The 22,765-nt window shown below is 42.9% G+C and overlaps 2 protein-coding genes across 4 annotated transcripts in view; one reads left to right on the top strand and one right to left on the bottom strand.

The window, feature by feature from the left end:
- LOC108098203 (fibronectin type-III domain-containing protein 3A) overlaps positions 1-9,703 on the top strand; it is a 115,392-nt gene extending 105,689 nt beyond the window's left edge. Inside the window, 3 exon segments of the mRNA XM_043208396.1 lie at positions 3,867-4,311; positions 4,468-5,049; positions 5,052-9,703. Coding sequence (XP_043064331.1) covers positions 3,867-4,311; positions 4,468-5,049; positions 5,052-8,218 — 4,194 coding nt within the window. The 3' untranslated portion in view covers positions 8,219-9,703.
- A 230-nt stretch (positions 9,704-9,933) lies between these two features.
- LOC108098284 (transient receptor potential-gamma protein) lies at positions 9,934-21,300 on the bottom strand. Of its 3 annotated transcripts, none has more exons than XM_017201091.2 (18): positions 21,261-21,300; positions 17,502-17,544; positions 15,789-15,967; positions 15,353-15,721; positions 14,958-15,290; positions 14,723-14,905; positions 14,418-14,652; positions 14,030-14,325; positions 13,705-13,973; positions 13,470-13,586; positions 13,217-13,412; positions 13,035-13,150; positions 12,891-12,969; positions 12,498-12,723; positions 12,068-12,427; positions 11,683-11,976; positions 11,475-11,593; positions 9,934-11,416 (listed from the first exon to the last, which is right to left on the bottom strand). In XM_017201091.2, exons 4-18 carry the CDS (start codon positions 15,701-15,703, stop codon positions 11,189-11,191), a joined length of 3,402 nt encoding a protein of 1,133 aa, XP_017056580.1. In that variant the 5' UTR covers positions 15,704-15,721; positions 15,789-15,967; positions 17,502-17,544; positions 21,261-21,300; the 3' UTR covers positions 9,934-11,188. The 3 variants fall into 3 exon arrangements, with proteins under 3 accessions (XP_017056580.1, XP_017056579.1, XP_017056578.1); XM_017201090.2 differs by having other exon boundaries at positions 12,498-12,717; XM_017201089.2 differs by lacking the exons at positions 17,502-17,544; positions 21,261-21,300 and having other exon boundaries at positions 12,068-12,424; positions 15,789-15,861.
- Positions 21,301-22,765: the final 1,465 nt, after the last annotated feature.

The raw sequence follows: 22,765 nt of genomic DNA, 5'->3' as shown, positions 1-22,765 counted from the left end.
TGGGCGGGAAAGTGTGCAAATTGTGCAACTAATTAATCCGTTTCGCAGAATTCCAAAGTCCCATTTGCATTGCTCATTTTCTGACTCACTGTGCGCAAATATTTGAATGGAGAATGCATTCTGAGGTAGTCAGTTGCTTGCTATCTGAATTTGTTTCATTGCATTTCTCGAGTTGTCATTTAGGTGTGAGATTTGACAATCTCTCCGCAAAAGGTATTTGCCCTGAATGCTAATTAACTAGTTAGGAGTAGGTGTTTGCCAACTGAAAGGGGAAAAGTGCGGTCGATAACCAGGTTGACTGATAGTGTTCTTTGGAAAAACTAAAATGGCAACAAGAAATGTGCTTTAATACTTAATTTGGATTCTTTTTTATAAAATGTGTATAATTTTAGGTCTTTATCTCACCACCAATTATATATTCAATGCACTTTTTTTGGTCCTAATTCAATTTAAAAAATTGTTTATTACCGTAAATTGAGTGAAATTTAACAATATAACGGCTACAAATTGCCTAATTCGGATTTAATATCACATTTCTAGGCCCATTGACATGCGGAACTAGTTCGCTCCCATGGTGATGGCCAAGTTTATAGTCGAGGGCTGCTGCATTCCATTTAAATTGCCTCGCTAATTTGCAAAATGACAACGAACGAAAAAAAAGCGATTGTTAACCGAAGCAGATGAGCGTTACCCATTCACATCACGTTTTAAGCCTCCATCTGTTGCTCCCGCCGCCACTTATGTCTAATAATTTAATAATAACAATTTCATTGTACAGCATAAACATTCCCATCATCTCTTTTATGTGCAGAAATTGTTAACGAAATCCGAGTCCAAATTGAAAAATGTTCATTTCCATAGCGGGAAAATGGTTGACCGAGGAGCAAGAGTTGGCCCGACAGCCCCGAGTTCGTGACTTGGACTGGTCCAGACTATCAATCCGGTTGTGGACTAGCGCCTAGCGCAATTTAAATTCTATTGCCCAAGTCTCCTCTTCGGGTTCGCCCCTCCGCTTGCTGTATTATTATCAATCGCTCAATTAAAATCAGAATTAATTGCACAGTGAATAATATAATTTTCCCCGTTCATCTGTAGAGACTTTTATTTAATGACACTTTGAAGTTGATTTATTCGATATTTTCGACATAACAAATGAATAACAAATGTTGGCCATAAAATAAAATGTTTTATCTTATTTGAAATGGCAAAAACAATCATTGGTCTTTTAAATGTATTCCTTTAAATTTCTAAATACAAAATTAAACCATAAGGACTTTTAATCCATGGTTCTTTCAAACTCAGCTAACTAAAGGGAAACACATGAGTTAAATGGCCAGCCTTAAAATAATGTTGTACAGGCCTAAGGAAACTACCGATTTGCATAGCAATTTGTAGAGTCTAGCTGTTGTTTTATCTAAAGTTAGTTAGTGCAAGCCATGTAATGTTGATGGTTGGTCGTGTCCGCTGCTGGCTACATTGTTGCTCATGACTTTTAATTGAACTCCACTTGAGCTGAACTTTGCTGTCACATTTTTACATAACCCGCCATACCTAATGCCGTTTTCGCAGTGGAAAACTTGATTAATGCAACAACTTCATCCGCCTCGGATTCCAGCTCGGACACATGTGGCTTCGTCACGCTCTGTTGCTGAAATGAAAGTGCCGGCGGTGGCTGCTCGACTGACTCCGCCATTCCGACTTGACTGGCTGAGGCTGAATTTTCCTTGACTTAATTAACAATTTTCTGCCACCGCAGAAACACACAATCAAGAAAACATGGGCAAGAGTTGGGATCACTTTCAGGGGGCTTTTCGGCCAAGCTTCAAAAAAATAAAGTAAATCTTTCAACAGTTTATAAAACGATAAATTATTTAGTAATTTATGTAGGAAAGCTAAGCTGGCCAGCAGATAACTGAGAATAAATTTTCAACTATTTCTGTGGATCCACTAAACCCCTTTAATCCGAGCCACTGTCTACATCGCACAGAGATTCGCACACATCACCTTACAAATGGCAGTTTCCGCTTGTGTGTTTATGTTGAAATGTTTATAATTTGATTGTATGCTAATTTGCATAGTCGCTGTTGTAGTATCCATTATGCAACTTGAGTCAAGCACTTGAAATAACGGTATCTGTCGCACCATTGAAACCAAAAGCGAAACCGAAACTCCCTCGCAGCAAAAGTTAAATGCTTCTTTGTATTTTTTTTTTTTTTTTTTTTGTATTTTCTATGTGTTAATCCGGCTTCTTTTGTTCTCCTTTATTATTTCTGCCGTTTCGGGCATAAACCGCAAAAAACTCATTAACTTTGACCCATATTTTTGGCTTTTCATAGTTTATGACCATCCCAAAAGAACCGTGGAGAGGAGCGCATTAAAATTTACAAATCGCGAAAGCCAAAAGGTCAACTGTAATCGTGTAAAAACATAAAATTATAGTAAATTTTGCAAAAACATTCGCCACAGTTTTGGGGCGATTGGTGGGCAAATTATCAATCATCAGTTAGACCACTTTGGAAATTTTTAGTTAATATGTGTAGCATGCGGGTGCGTCCATTTACCACAAAAGCAATTTATTTAATGACCTGCTGAGGAAATCGTTAGTGTTTGAAATTTAGTTCAAACATTTCAAAACAAGCGCACTAATAAATATGTCAGCGATTCACATAAGCCCCAAACATAACATTGATATACTGCTGTTATAATAATTTAATTTTCGTGACCTAAAATATGGTAAGCTAACGATATTTTTCATAAACTTGACACACCTTTAGTTTTATTGTGGAGGAAAAGATTTTATTTTTTAAATCTTTTTGAAAGGTACCAATAGCTTAGAAACTAAATTATCTTTAATAGCTGTATAGTATATAACCAAACATGTTCGTAATAGAAAGCTGCTTGCTGCGACACTTGGTATTTCTGGTCACCCTAAACAGTGCTGGTGGACCTACCTAGAACATAACGGGAATCTGAACCATGGGTTGTGTCTGTGGGGATCAGCGTTGCCAGTTTTTTTTTTTGCCAAGTCGGGACTTAGGAACTTTTTTTGTGAAAAAAGCGGGACTCTTACGTCGAAAGCGGGACATAATAAAAAACGTATATAACCAGAAGTTTTTAAAATATTTACTGCTTCACTGCACTAAAACAAATGGTAATCGTTATTCTTTCGTTGATAATCGTACGTTTTCGTGACACAGAAAATTATAAGCAAATGCAAATAAGGAAAGAGCGAAGAGAAAGAAAGGAAGTCGCAGTCGCACGCGCCTCTCTTACTCCTGAGCGCTTCATCAGCCCGCACGTTCGAATTATCATAAAAAAGCGGGACTGAACCTGTCCCGCGCGGGACATTTAATTTTAATTTAAAAATCGGGACGTCCCGCCAAAATCGGGACGTCTGGCAACGCTGGTGGGGATGCAAATTCTGCAAGGCTAAAAGTGTTTTTTAGTGTATTCCAATGGCCAACAACAAAATAAAATAGTTAACACTAAATTCAACTTCGTTATTCGCACTTTATTTGAATTTTTACGGGTTAAACTAGTTCCTAAATAAATCAATAAAACTAAACAAGGCAAAAGAATTGATTGCTCAAGAAAAACGTGTGAATTTTTCGAAAAAAGTCAAGAAAAGATAAGAACACTAAAATCAATTAGTTGTTATCAATTTTTTGAGTCGACGTATTCGCGAGATATATTTAGCCAGCGTGTTAAATGTGACGTGGTGTTTCAAATAAATAAGTTTTGAATGCCACAACGATGGAGGATTCAAAGCAGAAAGGAAAAACGCTTCTTATTAAAGTACTTTTGTTTATAGTTTACATAGATAAACATTTACATGGTTATTGAATGTGTTCTCCAATCTATTGCAGATAAGCGCCAATGGCACTTCGCATTTTTACACCCCAGTGGCGGGATATCCTGGCCCAGGACCTGCTGGAAACGGGCCGCCCCACTACCACTTGCCACCGGCTCCTCCGCCCCAGCAACCACCGCAGCAGCAGGCACCTCAAGGAGCACCTCCTCCACAACAACAACAACAACAGCAGCAGCAGCAGGCAGTCCAACCTTCAGTCCAAGGGGCACCAACTGCAGGATCTGCAGGAGTAGCAGGCCAACCGCAAGGAGCAGCTCCCACTGGGGCAGCCACCCACTCTCACACCCATTCGCACTCCCACGCACATGCCCACTCGCACACACACCCCCAGCCACACCCACATTCCCCGCACTCGCCCTCGCCGCCCAATTACCGGGATGAGCGGAGCCAGCGGCAGCACAACAAGCTGCTCAGGAAGCTGGAGAAGCAGCGGGAGTCAAGTGAGTATCCTGCACCCTAAATATTTCGCTTAGCCAGGGAAAACAAATCTTGAGTTCAAAGGAGCAGCCTTCCCAGTTTTCTTAGCTAAGCGAATTATACAATCATTTCGGATTTCCCTACCTATTCTTTTACTAATTTACTTAATCTTTGTGCAGATCCTCCGCATTCGCCATCTCCGCGCCGTGCCAACGAACTGAATGGTCACAACAATAACAACATTCCTCTGGGCGTCCCACTAACCGCCCACCTGAGCAGCCAACACCACTTGAGCAACCATCAGGGACGTCGCCTTCCGCAACTTCACCAGATGCAGAGCCACCAGGTGCCACAGCAGCAGCAGCCACAATCGCGGAACGGGAACACCCAGAATCCGCAGAGAACCGGGAGCAGTGTGGGCGGAGCCAGTTCCGTGGGAACGTCCGAGGACGGCGAGGATAACTCCAGCCTGGCCGGCGATGAAGAGGAGAGCTACCTAACCTCCATCATTGAGCAAATCTCGGCGATTGAGAAGCCGGAGGTGATAGATGTTACGTCGCGGGCAGCCAAGATCATCTGGGAGAGTCCGGCCATTGCGGATGCCTTAACCGTCGATATGCGACAACTCCGCTACGAAGTGCTCCTCTGTGATTCCGGAAAACAGTGCAAGTACAAGAGCTTGTACCGCGGAGAAGCCTACGAGTGCATTGTCCAGGATCTGCAGCCGGGACAGGATTACCTGGTTCGCCTACAGGTGCACTACAAAAACTCGAGGGAACCGTAAGCGAACCCACGGAGTTCCGCACTCCAGCCTGTGAACCGGATCAGCCGTTGCCTCCCAAACTGTTTTCCCGGACCAAGAGCTCCATAAACCTTCGTTGGTCTGCTCCGGCAGCGAACGGGGCCAGCATACTGCACTATCTGTTGGAATACGATGAGGGCAGGATGGCGGGCCAAGCGCAAAAGTTTGTCGAGCTGGCCAAGATCAAGACCAAGCACTATGTCATTGGCAAACTGCAACCCACCACGGTGTACAGTTTCCGTTTGGCAGCGGTTAATGAAGCGGGGCAGAGTCCCTACTCTCCGGTGGCCAGCTACAGCACCTCCGGAAATCCTCCACCAGTGCCAAAACCTCCTCAACTCCTCGACAGAACCTCGAGCTCCCTGAAACTGGGCTGGGAGCGAAGGGCACAGGATGGAGACTTCCTGCTGCAGCTGCAGGATGCCGAGTCGGGCCATGGCTACCTGAATACCTACAAGGGTACCGAGCTGCAAACGGAGTGCCTGCAATTGCGGCGGGCCAGCAGCTATCAATTCCGTCTGAGATCCGAGAACGAAGCGGGCCTATCGCCCTGGTCTCCCGAAGTTAGCTATCGCACCTTGGCGGAACGTCCCGGCCGACCGGGCAAGCCCCATGCCAAGGGAAAGATTCACGGCACTCAATTCAAGGCTCGATGGGATGCACCCAGCGATGCTGGCGGTGCCGAGATCCTTCGCTATCACTTGGAGCTAAGTGCCGCTGGTCCGGCGTTCGAGAGGATCTACAGTGGGGCCGAGACAGAGGCCATGTGCGAACGACTCCAGCCGGGCACCACCTACGCCCTGCGAACCTGTTGCGAAGGTCCGGCGGGTCAGAGTCCCTACTCGGACATTGGACACGTTACCACGGAGGCGATACCGCCGTCTGCCCCGCCACCGCCGCACTGCAGTGACGCACCCTCGCCGTACGCCGCCCTCCTGAAGCTCCAGCATCCGGAGTACAATGGCGGAGCTCCCGTTTTGGAGTTCGAAGCCCAGATGCGACGACTGGAGCAGGTTCAGCCACCGCAGCTGGTGTACCGAGGCAAGCAGGCGTACTTTGTGGCGCAGGACCTAGTCCCAGGCGGCATGTACGAGGCGCAGGTGAGGGCCATCAACCGCATCGGAGCCGGCAACTGGTCCCAGTGGATGAGATTCACGGCCGCAGCTGCTGCGCCCGGAGCTCCCGAGGAGCTGCGTGTGCTGGTCAAGTCGGCCACCCATTTGGGTGTCAGTTGGCAGCCGCCGCTGCAGGAGAACGGAGCCCCGGTGACCAGTTACACGCTGAAGAGTGCCAGCCAGGAGCGGAGGGAAGACGACACCGAGCAGGAAGACAAGGAACCGTCCAGCTCCGAGTTCCACAACTGCTACCAGGGACCGCAGACGTGCGCGGAATTGAGAAACCTCACGCCCTACACCCGCTACCATTTCCGCGTCCAGGCGAGCAACTCGGCCGGCACAGGAAGTTCCTCCGACGTGATAAGCGTATGCACACCGGCCGCGGTGCCAGGCGCTCCGCAGATGCAGGGCTACGAGTTCACCGCCCAGGCGGTGACCCTCAACTGGACGCAGCCGGCTGCCCACGGCTCGCCCATCTGCTCCTACAACATTGAGTACGGCGAGCGGACCATCGCCACTCCGGATGCCTGTACACGTTATACGGTCAATGGTCTAATGCCGGAAACCGGCTACAAGTTCCGTGTGCAGGCGGTAAATGCCATTGGAGCCGGAGCCTTCAGTGCCTATGCCAAGCTGACCACCCAGCCGGCTCCGCCGGCGCCACCCCGTCTCGAGTGCAGCGGCGCCGGGCACAACTACATCAAGCTGAAGTGGGGCGAGAACGGAACTGGCAAGCCAACCAGCGCCAATCCCTCCGGCAATGGCGGTGACTTCACCAAGTACTTTGTGGAGATGTATGTCGCCCGGGCGAAGCAGTTCCAGGCCGTCTACTCCGGAACGAACTGCATGTGCAAGGTGCACAAGCTGCAGGAGCGCAGCAGCTATACCTTCCGGATCTACGCCCACACGGATCGCGCCGGCGATGGCGACTACTCCGAGGAGTACGTGTTCGAGACCTCGGCCACGCTGCCGGCGAACATCAAGCCGCCGCGAGTTGTCCAAGAGGGTAGCGTCTGCCTGATGGAGCTGCCCGGCCAGCTGGGCATGCAACTCACTCTGGAGTGGCAGCACTCGAAGAACTCCTTCCACGATCGCGTCGAGTACGAGCTGCAATACGCTGTCCTGGGCGCGGCGGACTTGGAAGGTGAGTCCCTTTCGCCCAAAGGACGAAGCAGCAGTTCCAGTGGCAGTTCGAACGGTGCCCCAGTTAATTTGGCCAACCAGGACTACAGGCAACTGTACCGCGGCCCGGAGACCAAGTTCCCCATTGACCTGGCCGCAGGCACTTGCTACCAGTTCCGCGTGTGTCCCGTGCGGATAGCGTCGGGCGGAGAGCTTCTATACGGTCAGCCGTCGAGTCCGTTGCGCTATCAGGTGCCCAGTGACCTGGACCCCAGCTCGGCGACCTGCCACCACCACCTGCACGGCTCGACGGCACCGCCGGCGGTGGCCGCCACTCACCACCAGAGGAGCAGCCGGAAACTGTCCGCCGGCAGTGGATCGACCAATGGCCTGCACATGCGGTCGGTGAGTGCGTCGGCCATCAGTGGAGCGAGTGGAGTCGGCGCCGATCCCGTGGCCATCGGGCGACTGCAGCAGGAGCTGTCCGGTTTCAATGCGTGCGCAGATCCCCTGCATCACCATCATCATCATCATCACCATCACCATCAGACGTGCGGCGGCGTCGGCGGAGGAGCCGGTGGAATGGCCGGATCCACGGACGCGCACCATCAGCATCAGCACCACATGCACCACTCGCATCACATGCACCACGCCCACCATCCGCACACCGGAATGGGCATCAGCTCCTCGAGTTCCAGCCCCTCAACGGCGGCGGCCATCTCCTCCAGTTTGGCCCAGGCGGGCGGACTCAGGCGGATCGTCGGCAAGCTGACTTCACTGTACTCCAACCGGAGGCGTCTGAGTGACCAACAAAAGGCCGTCTGCATTGTGGTCTCCTTCCTAGTGGGCACTTTCCTGGTCGCCATGCTTGTCAACATGTTGAGGGGCTAAAAATGAAGTAAAGGCGGGATATTAAAGAAAATAGAAATTTGCAGGCAAACGACAGGCGTTGAAGTTGAAAACAAAAAGGAAACACTTTATGTCTCAAAGAAGTGATTTAAACCATTAGTTGTAACTATGTATTTTTTATATGTATACCGTAACAAAATCAAACTGTATATTGTCTAATTTTAAATCAAACAAAACAAGCAGAACAGGAAATCAAAAATAGCGAAACGAAATAAGAATAGAAGTGAGGTAAAGGGATGGAATGAGATGAGATGAGGAGAAGGCAGATCCCCCATAATTGTATTAAATGTACACAAAACCGCAACAGCAAACATTCACACAGCTAAATGTTAATAATGGTATTTACTTATAATATTTGTTGTCACAAAACGAAAGTCTAATCTCCATATGTGCTATAAACAAAAGAGCAGCCAGCGAACGATTCGTAAGCCTTTCAGCAGAACCTAATGGATCACCTGTTCCGAATTGCTTTTCAAGCTGTTAATTTGTGGCTCCCAAGCATTTGTCCTCCCGGCGGGTATGTTAAATTCGTGTATATTATGTGTAGAACTAGCCAGTGGGGCGTGGTCCCGCCCATGGCGAATGATTTTTTTACAAGACTTTTTGTAAAGTGTATTCCAACAACAAACAAAACGATTGTAGATAGCTGGTCAACAAATTGAACCAACTAAAGACACTCCTAAGTAGCTAAAAGAGTAACCGAATTGTGAATGGGGCGGAGGGCAAATGCAGAACGAATAATTAAACGAAAAGTATGAATTTATTAGACTACTAGCTACAAGTATTCAGTGCTGTATAATTGTTTCCCCGATCGCTCCAATCTACGCAGATATATAAATATATATATACAAAACATAGATATATGTAAAACAGCAGACGCTTCTTTCATTCTCACAACCTTTTTATACGAATTATTACACAATTTATTATAAACATATTATAAACGACAAGCAGAATCGAGAAAACCAAGGCAACCCCAGTTGGGGCTGCTATATCCGCTGGCAATCCAACTGTTGCATTTCATAACCAACTAAACAAATTCGACCCGACTCTTTTCGCAGGCTGTCCCAAGTGGCGATAGCAGCCCCAACTAGGCAAAGTGATTTATATTCCAATTATTATTATTTTTCTAATTAAATAAATTAAACTAAATGTAATTGTTTCTTTCCATAGCATTTAATGTGAATTATACAAAACGGAATCTTATCTAAAAAACTACAAAAATCCAAAAAAATACACGAAATAAAACAAATGTTTGTTCATGTAAAGCATAAACATTTGCTTGATGCAAATTAAAAAAATTATATATATATATATATATATATATAAATAAATAAACAAACTTAAATCGGAATCAAATGATAAATAAATGGAAATTATGTATGTTTCTATGTTTACAACTTATAAAATTTATTTGCAAAATATATATGAAACATTTAAAATAAATGCGATATACAAATAATAAAAGTAAAGTCTTTGTTATAAAGGTGGGCACAGTACGAATAATAATAAGGTTACACAAGAATATATAAGATATCATTAGATAATTGTTTAATTTTTGGTCGATTTTTTTGCAATTTTTTTTAGGATATAACCCTTTTTCAATTTTCCAAAAAATGGGTTTTGCCGATAAGCTTCGGCTCGCCAAAGCTAGCTTCTTAAAATGTTAGTTATGCTCAAAACAAGTTTAGTCAAAATCCGTTTCGATATATTTTATTAGTTTATGTTTCCGTGCAAATAACAATTTTTATATTAGTCTAACATTGTATTTGGTATTCCTTTTGCCTCCATAGTTTGCTTCTATTTTTCTGGCAGCAGCAAAAAGTGTTGCACAAGTGCAAGTCAAAGTTTTGCTACTCCAAAATAATTGTTTTATATAAAATGCTATATGATATTCCTTGTTATTGTTTTCGTTGATATTCCGTATTTGTGTGGGTATTTGTCTACATTAACGCAAAAAATCATCTAAAAATTTCGATTATTCATATCCTTGTATTCTTTATATATGCGATTCGATTATTGTTTGTCGTGTTGGTTAAAATCGGTGTATAAAATTGTGTTATCTTTGATTTATTTACTTATTTTGCTTTGCGTTTGCTTAGCGTTGCTTTGCTTTTCTGCTTACTTGCTTGCTTGCTGGAACAACAACAAATCCTTGGTTTTAAAATCCATTCTCTCAATTCAAGAAATACACAGCGCTTCCCTCGTTACGGCTACAGTACGTTTCAGTAATTCAATGTTCATCCAAAACTTATGTGTATAAAAAATATGTTTCATGCTAAGGCAACGTTCAACATCGATATGGGATAGTTTAGTATTTGTATTTGGTAAAGGACTTTACTGGATCTATATTTCCAACTTGACATCAAGTTGATATTTTGTTTTTGGTGTAAAAGGTTTCTCTATAAAGCGCTTGCATGATATGTGTGCTTTGTGGTTCAGGTGAAATATAAAAATATTGAAGCTTTTTAAAATCGGACGAACATAACTAAGAATTTAATGAAAAGTTTAGGACAACAACTCATTAAATGTTTTTGTTTTTTTGTTTAAAGTAGATTCGATAGTTTCGTGAAAGGTAGAAGATTGTAGGCTAAAGAATTTCAAATAATTATAAAATGTTATGTTGAGGTATGGAAAATATTATTTTTAGGTGTTTTCATTAACAGTTATTGAGTTTGTGTGCTAATTCGTTCAATGGTCTCTATATCTTAACGTGGTGAGGTAATTTAAGATCTAGGCTGTGTTGGTTGTAGCTTTCTTAGTTAGTTATGTCTTCATATCAAAAATGTCAACAATGTGTATCTGTATATAGTATCTATGTGTATGCTTCAGGTGCGCCATCTAAATAGTTTAGCTGCTTTATCATTGATATCTCTGGCCATTTCCAGCTTGCGGAAATATTCTCTGCCTAATCTTTGGTATTTCTGCCCCACTCAACCCCCGAAAATTCCCTCAGCCAATGGCTCCCGTTGTCGAAACGCAACTGGTGCTGATCAGCGGCTCCCTGGAGTTCACAGACGTGTTGGATGGATCGATGGACAGCGTGAAGGTCGAGTTGGTCTCCACCGAGTCGTGTTGGCTCTGGGTTTGCTCGTGCCGGCGAGGTTTCACCAGCTGGGCCGGATCCTTGTGCTGCACTCCGGCCTCGGCTGCCGGATAACTGGACACACGCTTCAGGGTCTGGCACACAAAATACATTAATTAGTTTATTACCACAAATAATCTATAAAGAACTCGCCTTGTCGTTTAGTATTTCAGCAGCATTTGCCGCTGCCACGGATTCGGTTACTGGGCAAATATTCTTGCTCGATGAGAACTTTTTGCGTTTGCGTTTCAGCGCGGCGATGGCTGTAAGACCTGTGTAATAAATAAATATTAAATAAATATTAAATAAATAAGTATTAAATAAGAATTAAATTATATATAAATATTAAATTCTAACTTACCGCTCGTTGTATGAAAGAAGTGCGATCCTACTCCCACATGGGCTGCTGGCGAATTGCTGGCCACCGAAATCGTGGGAGTTGGTGTGGATGTGGATGTGGATGTAGATGTTCCCGTGGAACTGGCCTCTCCATGGTAACCATAGCCCTGCTGGGTCGAGTTCTGGGCATAGGTGACCCGCATTTGACCATGAACCGGAGTGGCTGTGTGCGAGGAGTTGCACACCGAGTCCTCAGACTTCGAGCGTCCCAGCATTTTGCTGACGTTGCCAACCTTGGCGGCTTCAATTAAAGTACCTAACAAAATAAAGATATTTAAAGTTAAAATGCTTCTTTACAGGAAGATTATCAATACTTCTAAAATCTTTGCTATATATGAAATACCTACCCCATCTTTTTTTGTGACCCGCAATGCGCTTATTGTACGGCTTCAGGGCGGACTTGTTGTACTTGGTAACCAGACCATTGGAGCCCATTGTTGCACCGGGATTTCCCTGGGTGGGCGTGGTCGGTGACTCCGATCCACCGCCCCCACTTCCCGCCTGACTATGCTGGCGCTTGTGCATGAAGTTGGGAGTAAAAAGAGTGGACAATGTGGAACTCAGGATCTCGTGCTGGTTGTCATAGTTGTCCAGCGAGGTGGAGAACTCGGCCACGGGTGCCAGCGATCCCGTGGATCCAGGCGGTGCGATATTGAAACCCTTCATCAGGCGACGCTCCTTCTGGCGGTTTTTCTTGCCACCACCTCCTGTGGGCAGATAGAAAACCCATTCAAATAGAGGTTTGTTAGTAATCCCAAGCGATTTATATCCGCTTACCACCACCCTGACCAGCGGTGACATTAGTGTCCATGCCACTGTTCTTGAGTATTTCCACCAACTCGCACCGGAAGGCGGATATGTCCTGCTTGATCTCGTTGACATCGTCCTCGGTTACGCCTTGGGATTCGGCCTTTCGCTGTTCCACAGTTACATAACGCCTCACCAGATTTCGCATTATCTGCTGATACTTGAAGTCCCGATCGCTGGCCTGTTGAGCCTTTCGCTGCAAAGGATTGCAGGATAGGTAAAGTTACTTTCAAAGAAGACCCAAAAACTCAAATTTACTACTGAATTCGTGAGTTTTATACTCTTGCAGAAGGTGTATATATATGCTATATATATGTAATGATATATTTATGTATTTGCCGCAAAAAAAAGTGTGTTACTCACTCTTATTGTCTTGAGATGTTCCCTTCGAGCAGCAGAGGATCCGCTGCAGAAGATGCGACGCATCCATTTAAAGGCGTAACTACCAAAGAAAATATGTGGAATTCATTTAGTGTCATTTAATCAAAAAGCCCTAAATGGTTATACCAAATTGATTTCGGAGTGGGTATAATATTAAATGGTGGTGGACAGGTTCCGCCCTCCTCGAAGTAGCTAATCCACAGCTTTGACCGAGCAAACTTCCACTCCACATCAGCACGTTCCTTAGAAGATCAAATAAATACTTTAGGTACTTGAAATATTAATAAGACGTATTTTAAAAATCTTACCGAAATCAGTTGATACGAATGATTCATCATGGCAATGAGCAGGTTAAGCAGCACAACAATATTTATAACAGAGTAGGTTCCAAACATCAGCATGCCCCAGAATCTGGTGAAGATCTTGATGCCATCCAACTCGAAACTGTCCAAATCAATCAGGCCAAAGACAGCCCAGAAAAGTGTTTGGGTGGTCTCAAATAAACTAAGGGAACATCAGATAAGTTACTAATTAGTTTATATAAGGAAATGCATGACTTACTTAGAAAACCTGCGCCATACAATACAAGCATTTGGGTCATTAGTGCCATTCATGTTTAGGAGAGCACTCATGGGAGAAACCTCGGGGCAACGCTTCTTCTCCAGATCCGCATAATACCTAAAAAATATAAAAATTATATTTAATACAAATTAACAAATCTTGTGTCTAGTTTTGTGTTCTTCAAATTACTTAAAACCAAGAGGAGCTTTGGATATTTTTTAAAACATTTACTAACCACAGCAACTGGTTGAGACCACTTCCAAAAGCGAAAAGGACCAGGACATATAAAAAGAAGAACTTCATGATGTCCATCACCATCCGGGACAGCGACACCTGCAGTGGCCCCAGATGCGGATTCACCGAGAATATATAAACCAGCTTGAGGCTACTGAAAATGTTCGCCGCACTGAATAAGCCCTCCGATATCAACATCGGATCCATGGCGTCCCATCGCTCTCGCGGCAGATCCGTGGCATGCGAGTTGTATATCATCTCTTTTTGGACCTAAACAAAAAGAAATAAATACTATTTTTTACTACATACAATAGCCTTGTTCTTACCTGAAAAAATGAAACCACCCGCAGAGCCACAGTGGCTACGTAAAGGGAGTTTGTCACAAAGTCGATCACATTCCACATGTCGTTGAGGTACTCCTGCAGACCCACATCCCACAGCTGCTTCACCTCGCTCCAGATGAGACCACTGACCCAGGCCAGGATTAGCCATTCAATAAAGGTCGGCTTGGCTCCTCGCTTTGTGGGCAGTTCCTCCACCGTGTTCAGCATTCCAGAGGAGTCCGCAAAAAACCAGCCGCCGATGAAGGTCTCTATCCTCTGAGAAGCCAGCATCAGAAGGACTGGAAAGGCTCACAAAAGTTAGAGTAGAATTCAGTAGAAATTGAATCTATGTACTACTAAAGAAAATACATTCTATGTTGGATCTACTCACATAAAAAGGTAAAGTAGGAGGCGCTGTGGCAGATGAACTTGATAAACGGCTTGCGCATCGTTTGGCCAATACTTGAATAGGGTGCCAGGATGTAGGCCAGCGAGAAGATGGGGAACATGATTCCGATGCGGATAATGTCCACCGCCTGCAAGGCCATGTTCTTCCTCCGAAAACCGGGTAAACCTTCGTACCAAATGCTCGCCAGCAGCTGCTGCACATTCGAATGTGCCACGAACTAGAAAGTAAAACAAATTCGTCCTTAATTACGATTATATTATATACAGAATGTTTGGAATATAACTAACCTTTTTCTGGCGCAGTTTGATGGCTAGTTTTAGGCGATTTAAATGCATCCTTTCACCGTGCTCGTAGACCGGTCCGGTGGGATCGTGGTTGAGCAGGATCTCCAGCTCGTGAGAGGTGCGAGTGTGGTCCAGCAGGGCGGTGGCAAAGTCCTGGCACTGCTTTCGCAGCTCCTGGTACTCATTCTACCGGTAAAGTAAAAATAAAATATAAATACAAAAGGGTTTCAGAACCCACCTTAAATTCGTGCTCCAGAAAACTGAGCCGTCGCAGCTCCCAGGACAACTCGAAGGCCGTTAGTATGGGGTCCTTGGAGGAGAGTGCTATCAAACTGGGACTGGCCAGCGCTCGATAGGCATTGATGCGCGATCTGGAGTGCCTGAGCGAGTCCTCCTGGCGGGACTGAACGCACTCATCGCAGCCGCATCGCACATCATGCGGCATGGGCAGCACGGCTCCCCGATCCAGCAGTATCTTGATTATCTCATAGTTGTCGCGGTGAGCCGCCAGGATCAAGGGCGTTATGTCTGGCGTAAACGTTGATGTATCCTCGGAGGCAGATTCCCAGCTCTTGGATAAGAAAACATGATAGGAGTTCACAAATATATGATAAGAATATATCCACAACTCACATGATTACCCTCACTGTGGAAGGTGACATTTTCGTGGTCCAGCAGCACTTCCACAGCCTCAACAAACTCCTCCGAAATGGAATGCAACAGGGCATCCTTCGTGTCCACATTGTAGTTTATTAGCAGCTCCACCATCTCGAGATTCTCGTTGTCAATGGCCATTAGCAAGGCCGTTCGGCCCAATGGATCCACGCAATTCACATTGATGTACTCCGTGTCCTGGGCCTTCTGCAACATCCTGCGAGTGCCGGCCATATCGCCCCTCTCCACCGCCAGCAGGAACTTCTTCTCCTCCAGCGTCAGCTGGCGGATCTCCTGATGCGGCCGGATCGTGTTCTCTTCCTCCATCATGCCGTGGATGCTATGACGCTAAAGTGGATAGATAAGGATGCCAATTAGTTATTCTTAAATTCATGCAGATCCTTGTTGAACCCACCTTGACCCGCCTGGCCGGCTCAATCTGCACCGCAATGTGGCCACTGCCGCTGCTCTCGCTGCCCAGTTTCTTCTCGGCACTGTCCGCCGCATCAGCGCCATTCTTGATCTTGTTGAGGATGGGGGCCAGCACCGATTTCCGGCGAGCCGGACTCACGAAATGCAACTTTTTTCCGTCGTCTAAATGAGAAAGAAATAACACAAATTATAGCATAAGCAAAAGTTCAAAAGGTCCAAAGAAAACATCAGTAACAGCCATTGCCTTCACTTATTGCTAACCGAACAAATCTCTAGCAAAGATAATCCAGTTGTTTTCCACCCAATTCGACCTTGAACAGGACCCACACACACACTCACATACACACACACAAACAGAGGGATGTTGTCAAGGCAACAGCTCACTGGAAATCATCAAATTGCCATTAAAATGTATTTGCACTGATTTTTGATAGCCTTGGGTTATAATCGTTATCGTTATCATGGCTGGGATATAAAATAATAATTTTCAAGCGCAAAATGCAAGCACAAAAAAATGAAAAAAAATGGGAGGAAACAGTAAAGCCAAACACAAACACGCGGCGTATACGCGATATGCGGTGGGTTGCAGGGTGGCATCTGAAATCTGGGTCAGTTATTGCCTGCCATGCTTTTTTGTTTGTTTCATAATAAAAAGCAATGCAATGGGTGCATGTGTGCTGGTTCGATATGTTGTCATTTTTTGGCATTTAATTTCAAATGACATTGGTTGCACCGGCAGACAAACAAACATCGAACCCAACCACCTTAAAAATTTCAAGTTGTTTATTTTAAAAAGGTTTTACATTTTAAAAACCGGGAAAAACTTTTATAATTTAATAAAAAATTAAATTGTTTTTGCTTTTGTTTAATTTGTAATAGAAACAATTGAAACAGTTACAATTTTCCATGCGAGTTAAATTGTAATAGGTTAACAATATCCTATAAATAATTGCATGTAAATTCTTACCCATCAACCATTGAAATAAAGTATTTTACGACTTTAAAATAATCTGCCAAAAAAGTTCCCAGCAAAGCCGCTTTTTTCCCTTCGCGTGCGTTGAACTTTCATTGATTGCACTTACAGGACACATACACACATCACCAACACACGTATGTACGTATGTTAACGTATTCATTAGAGTGCCTTGGTGTGAGTCTGCGCAGGACATAACCTAGGCAACTTTCCTTCAGGTTGTCGTAGGTCGTGAACAGCCAGCCGTAACCCATGCTGTAAGTCAAGTAAAATGGCGTTGGCAGTGCCGCCATATTGCATACGAGCAGGAAGCACACACACAACCAAATATCCACACACACCCACAGCCATTTTTTTTCACGGCTGGCTTACTAATCACAGGCAGGACCCATCGGAATGCTATTGATTGACCTGAAAACTCAGACAACTGCAACTTAAGTTGTTGCTAATAAATACTTTACTTTGGCCCACGAAGATCCAAAGTTTTTTCACACAAATAAATTTTTAAAGCAGCAATTCCGAGTAATGAACTTGTTTTACACACGCTCACAAAAATCTAGTTATTACATATTTTCTAGCAGATTTTCATGGCTTGTAATAAATCAAATTTGTTCCCCCAAAGCATTGACTCAAATACAACTTTGTCTTCATTTTAGTGTATATAACACTGCGTATACGTAATTTTGATATGTAATCGGACTTTCTTTGAGATAAATGGCTTACCTTCGCCTTCTTCGCCGGCTTTTGCATCGCTCCATTTCGACAACTGAAAAGGAGATATAAAGAGCAAGCAGATAGCAATTAGATAGTTAGTAATGCCGCGAGCGATATTAAAACGATGAAAGCAATATATTTTTTTTAAACGAGAAGTTAATTTAACAATTAACAATTATTTACCGAACAATTTCAGTAAAAGTTGTTTAAATGTTATAAAAAACAGACATTAATAGATATTGAATACATTTGTAAATTAGTGAGTTTTTAACCAAAAATTATAAATTAAAGTTCAATTTAATCTTTCCGAACCAATAATCGAAAATTTCACCCAGCTCCCAATTTGATAAATTCCGCCTTGAACATTTTGTCAAATTTCCTGCACAAATTGGACCTTGGCAGCAGATCACCTCAGCGGGTGCGTTTCCTGCCATCCGCCGAAAACAAACCGAGGACCTTGACACACAGTGGAAGCTGCAGCCAACAGCAGATAATTAAATGTCAAGATTGCAAGTAACAACATCGGGGGGTTAAGGTGAAAGGGGGGTTCAAAGTGGGTGGCATGCGGCTGGGTCTGCAGAACTTGTTGTTGCCTTCATGACTGACCAAACAAGCAGCCACAAAACTTGAAGCCACCCACACACCGGCGATAGGAATATAAAATACCAGCAAAATACACAAAGAAAATAAAGAATGTTTCTTCTTTTAAAAAATGTAAACAGTTGAATAAAAAATCCATTAAGGATTATATGCAAAAACTTAGTAATAAATAAATATAGTAAAATTAGTAATAAATAATTATCATAAGTTTCTGTTGAGAACAACATTCTAAACATTCTATATGATTTTTCTTGCTAGTTTCAGGTTCAGGTTTGTCGCTTCACTTCCTCCGAAGGCTGCTCTCACATCCGGCAGCTGATCCTTGGGAGGCTGCAGGAGCACCAGGGGCAGGAAGAGTGGCGGGACGAATGTTGGCAGTGGGTGGTATAAATCTGACATGCATGCCTCAAGTGTCCTTGCGGCGGGCAGCAAACGCCAACGACTTGTGGCTCCACACACACATAGTGCGTGTCCTTGGGAGATTCCGCAGGCAAAGACAACGTCGAGGACAAAAAGCAACAATAACAACAAAAACAACATCATCACCAGGAGCAACAGCAGTCGAAAACATATCAAGAAAACGTAACAAACACTCCATAAAATGGAACTCTCAATGGTTTACGAGTATATTATCTTAAATATATGTAAGTATGGTTTTAAAGCTCCTAAAGTTATACTAATTAATCTAATAAAACTTTTTTTAACATAGGAGAAGGAACAAAAGTTTGCATCATGTACGAACCATTTTTGTAAACATTTCTACTGATTACGTGTCCTTTTTTGATAAGCTCATTATATGATGAGCTTTGAAGTACTGGACAAAGATTCGTCTCCCATTTGTACATATAGTTCTAAGGTAGGGTGTATCAAAAGAATCCTCTCCGCTTTTGAGGCGTTACAACTTTGTTTCACGTTTTGTTTTTGTTTGCGGCAGTAACTTGAGTCTGAAGATGGGGCTGAGGATGCCAAAGGATGTCAGCCAAGGCAACGCCAACTACTGGAAACACTTTTCACCCCATTCACCCACAATTTTTCGGAGAAGGCCAAGCGCCGACTGCTTGAGAAACAGTTCAAAGTGCAGGGGTGCAGCCGTACAAATCAAAACTCAATGTGAGTAAGGCACAGCACAACGTTTTCCTGGGGAAATGCAGGTCGGCATTACGTATACGCCGTGTTGTCAGCAATTAAAGGCCAACTTAGCGAGCAGCTGTTGTTGCCATTCGTGTTGTTGCTGCAGCTGTTCGCCGCTGTCCTTGGACGCCTTCTAATTGAGGGCACTGCACTCGCCTGCGGTGACCCCAAGACACCTCCCAACACCCCTCACTTCTCACCCTTCAGCCCTCTTCTCTCAACCCTTTCCTTCCGCTTTCACCCCTTTCGCTTGGGGGCTTTGTTTGTGCTTAAAAGCTGTTTAACCGTCCACCACCCATCGTCCTTCCCCTCAGTTTTATACAAATGTGGGCAATACAAGAGTGGTAAGACTAAATTAGAATAATATATAAAATATTTAAATACATAAAGAAATTATTCGGATAATAAACATTATCATCTTGTTGAACCAAAAATTACCAAAGACACAATAAGAACAGACTGCAAATATGCAATAAAAGTAACAACAATTTTAAAAATATTTATTTAAGATTATTTTACCCAATTAAAAATTAGTCATGGATCAAAAACGAAAAATAAATGCTCTCAACCAAAAATCACCTTTAACCATATTTGAGTTCGCGATACATTCTAGTATCCTGTTTTTGACCTCCACAGTACTTCGACGAGGATTGTTAGAGTTACACTTGTGTGCACCGGGGTGTGTGCTTTTGTGTGTGTAAGTCTATCTGTGTATAGTATCTGTGTTTGTGTACCAGCTTTTGTTGGGGGTGCAACATGCAAATGAATCAAATTTCTTGCATGTGTTCGCCTTTGCGTTCGTATTTGTGTTTCTGTTTGTTTGTTTATTTGCATGGAACAACTCAAATGCAGCTGTATGCACCCTACACACAAACACTAATGCCCGCGAGAACACACACCATTGCCCACCTGAAAGTAGGTTAACTCGTTTTTACGGTTCAATTTTTCCAGTAATGCACGAGCGTCGAAAAACCCAAAACTTATTGTTTAGAATGAAACCTGCTCATAAAGTAACATTTTTTTTAGCAAGGAATAATTACTTCTCCTTTTTTAAGTGATTATTTATATTCCTTCCTTCTGGAGAGTGTCTGCCCATTTTATGAGGTATCGAAAAGTTTTGAAAAGAATCATATAAATTTCTTATATTGAAGAAAAGTATGGCAGCTTGTTATTTTTAAAGTGTTTACTTTCCGTTGAAACCTGTTTCCTTTTAATTTGCATTCTACGAATGTTAAGAAAAATTATTATTTTTATTATTTCTATTCCAAACATTTAGAGAAATGGCAGGCCAGAATAGATGAAAATATTCGTTTGGAAATGTGTTCATGCCAATAAAGAAATCCAAGAGATTATTCTTAAATTTTAAATTTGTTTAAGCCGCCTAGTGCCACAATCTAAAAAGTAATTAATCATCTTGTTTCAATTATATTTGTCAAGCCTTAAGTCTTCCCCCGTTTAGTTACTCTTTTATTGACCTCTCCACGCTTAAATTAAATTAATCAAACACAAGTTGCGAGTGGGAAAACTTCAGCTTGCACAGAAACAGGAAAAAGAGGAGAAGTCTCTCTGTACTGTGCGACCTTCTCCCCTTCGCCAATACAACCCTCTGCATCGAAAAGCTTGGTAATCGAGAAACTGGCACAAGTGGGCACTGAAGAGTCATCGACAGGACCATGATGGGAATGCAAATTCCGACGAGAATGGGAATGAGATTGAGAATGAGGACCCACCTGGACAAAGGGTCAAAGGCCACTATGCAAACAATGGCAGAGGACCAGCAACTAGATAATAATCCTTATCATCCCAACCCGTTCTACTATTATTAAACCAAAAAAAAAATACTTTTTATTTAGAAAAATTATAAAAAAATGTATATATTATTTAAAGGAAAAATATTTACGGAAGTTAACCAGTTGCTTGCAAATTTAATTGCATTTATAAAGGATAAAACTCTCTTCGCCCAAGTAAATAAAATTGGTTCAATATAAAAATGTATCCTTAAAAATTTTTTCCGTGTGGGGGCACTAGTTCACTCACCTTGAGTTGAGATTTCCTCTTGAGGGCGGCAATTGAACGAGTTTGCTGTCGTAAAACCTCCAGTGCAGAAAATTAAAACTGAATATTGAAATTGAAAACTAATTCCAGCCAAAAAAACTGAAATTATCGGAACAGAACAAAAGTGTTTGGTCTACCGAACTCAGAAAATCACACGAAATGAGATCAAGTTGTTTTTCCAAATATTTCTATACTCTTGCAACGGGTGTTTTTTTACAAACGTGTTCTTCTATTTTAAAAAGTCTTGATAGAAACAATTAAAAAAAGAATGTTGATAAAAAAAATGGTATAAATTAATCTGTAAGTTTTAAAAAATAAAATATTAATTTTATTTTATCCAAAATTGTTTGTTTTTGTAATCTATTTCGAATTGCAAGAGCGTCTAATTTTATTCCGATTGGGTTCCCCAAGTCTTTTTGCTTTAATTGTTTACGTCTGCGTGAGAAACGACGCGAAAAAGATGAAAAACATATCGTTTGAATTATAAACAATTGGCAGCCAAAATCGCATTCAATATTTTCATTTAATTTCCATTATTGCTTTGTTTGGCTTTAATTGCACGATTTGACTGAGTAATGAGTGGGTGAATGATATTGGTTTTAGTTTATTATTTTTTTTTTTTTTTTATAATAGAAACATTTAGGAATAATTGCGAATATTTGAGGTTTCTCTTTCACTGGGGATAACCTTGCGCAATTTTACATTTTTGATTCGATGGGAGGGGCTTTTTCAATGCATATTTCCGTTACGTGCCGTGCAACCGGAAGTGCACACACATACACATCAAGACAAAAATTCAACACCAACACACTGAAGTGCATGGGGGTACGTTTTTATATTTTTTCTACGGTTTGGTAACTTTCAAGAGGGTGTTTGACCCATAAATGAATTTATGCCAATTTAGAAAGGCAAACACACAGTTGGGGGTTAAGGAATCGGATGGTTAAGGGTGGCTTAAACGTGGGGCGGGGGCGTTGGCCAACCAATTAAAAGGGTATTTTTTTTTTTTTTTTTTTGTGCGGTTGCTTATTTGTTTGATATTCTCTGTTGATTTTAGCAGGAGCAGCATAACAGGATATATTTGTGCAATTATTTTAATGGCCTAGAAAACCAACACAAACACACACACTTTAAGAGCACAAGCCCTTTTTTATTTGAAATTTACTTTCTTCGCTGAAACTCTTTGTTTGCCTTTAGCCAAACTGAATGATCTGTTTGTTTTTTTTTGCACTCTAATAATTAAAAATATTTCTGCGTTGCCCGCTGTTTTTCCGAGTTTTCCGTGCGCCTTGGCCAGCAGTCGACTTGCAACTGAACTAGAGAAAAAGTTGAAACAGCTGAAAAAACTGCAAGGACTCCCGATCCCAAAACCGAATCTTACAGCCCAGACGAACTCTTAACCGAGTTCAAATTGTGGGAAGAGGGGAATTCCATTGAATGGTGGCCCCAAAAACTCAATGAAAACGCCAAGCCGGTTGCAGGCGATG

Source organism: Drosophila ficusphila, unplaced genomic scaffold (assembly GCF_018152265.1).
Source record: "Drosophila ficusphila isolate 14025-0441.05 unplaced genomic scaffold, ASM1815226v1 contig_436, whole genome shotgun sequence".
NCBI lineage: Eukaryota > Metazoa > Arthropoda > Insecta > Diptera > Drosophilidae > Drosophila > Drosophila ficusphila.
This window is presented reverse-complemented; position numbering and strand designations above follow the sequence as displayed.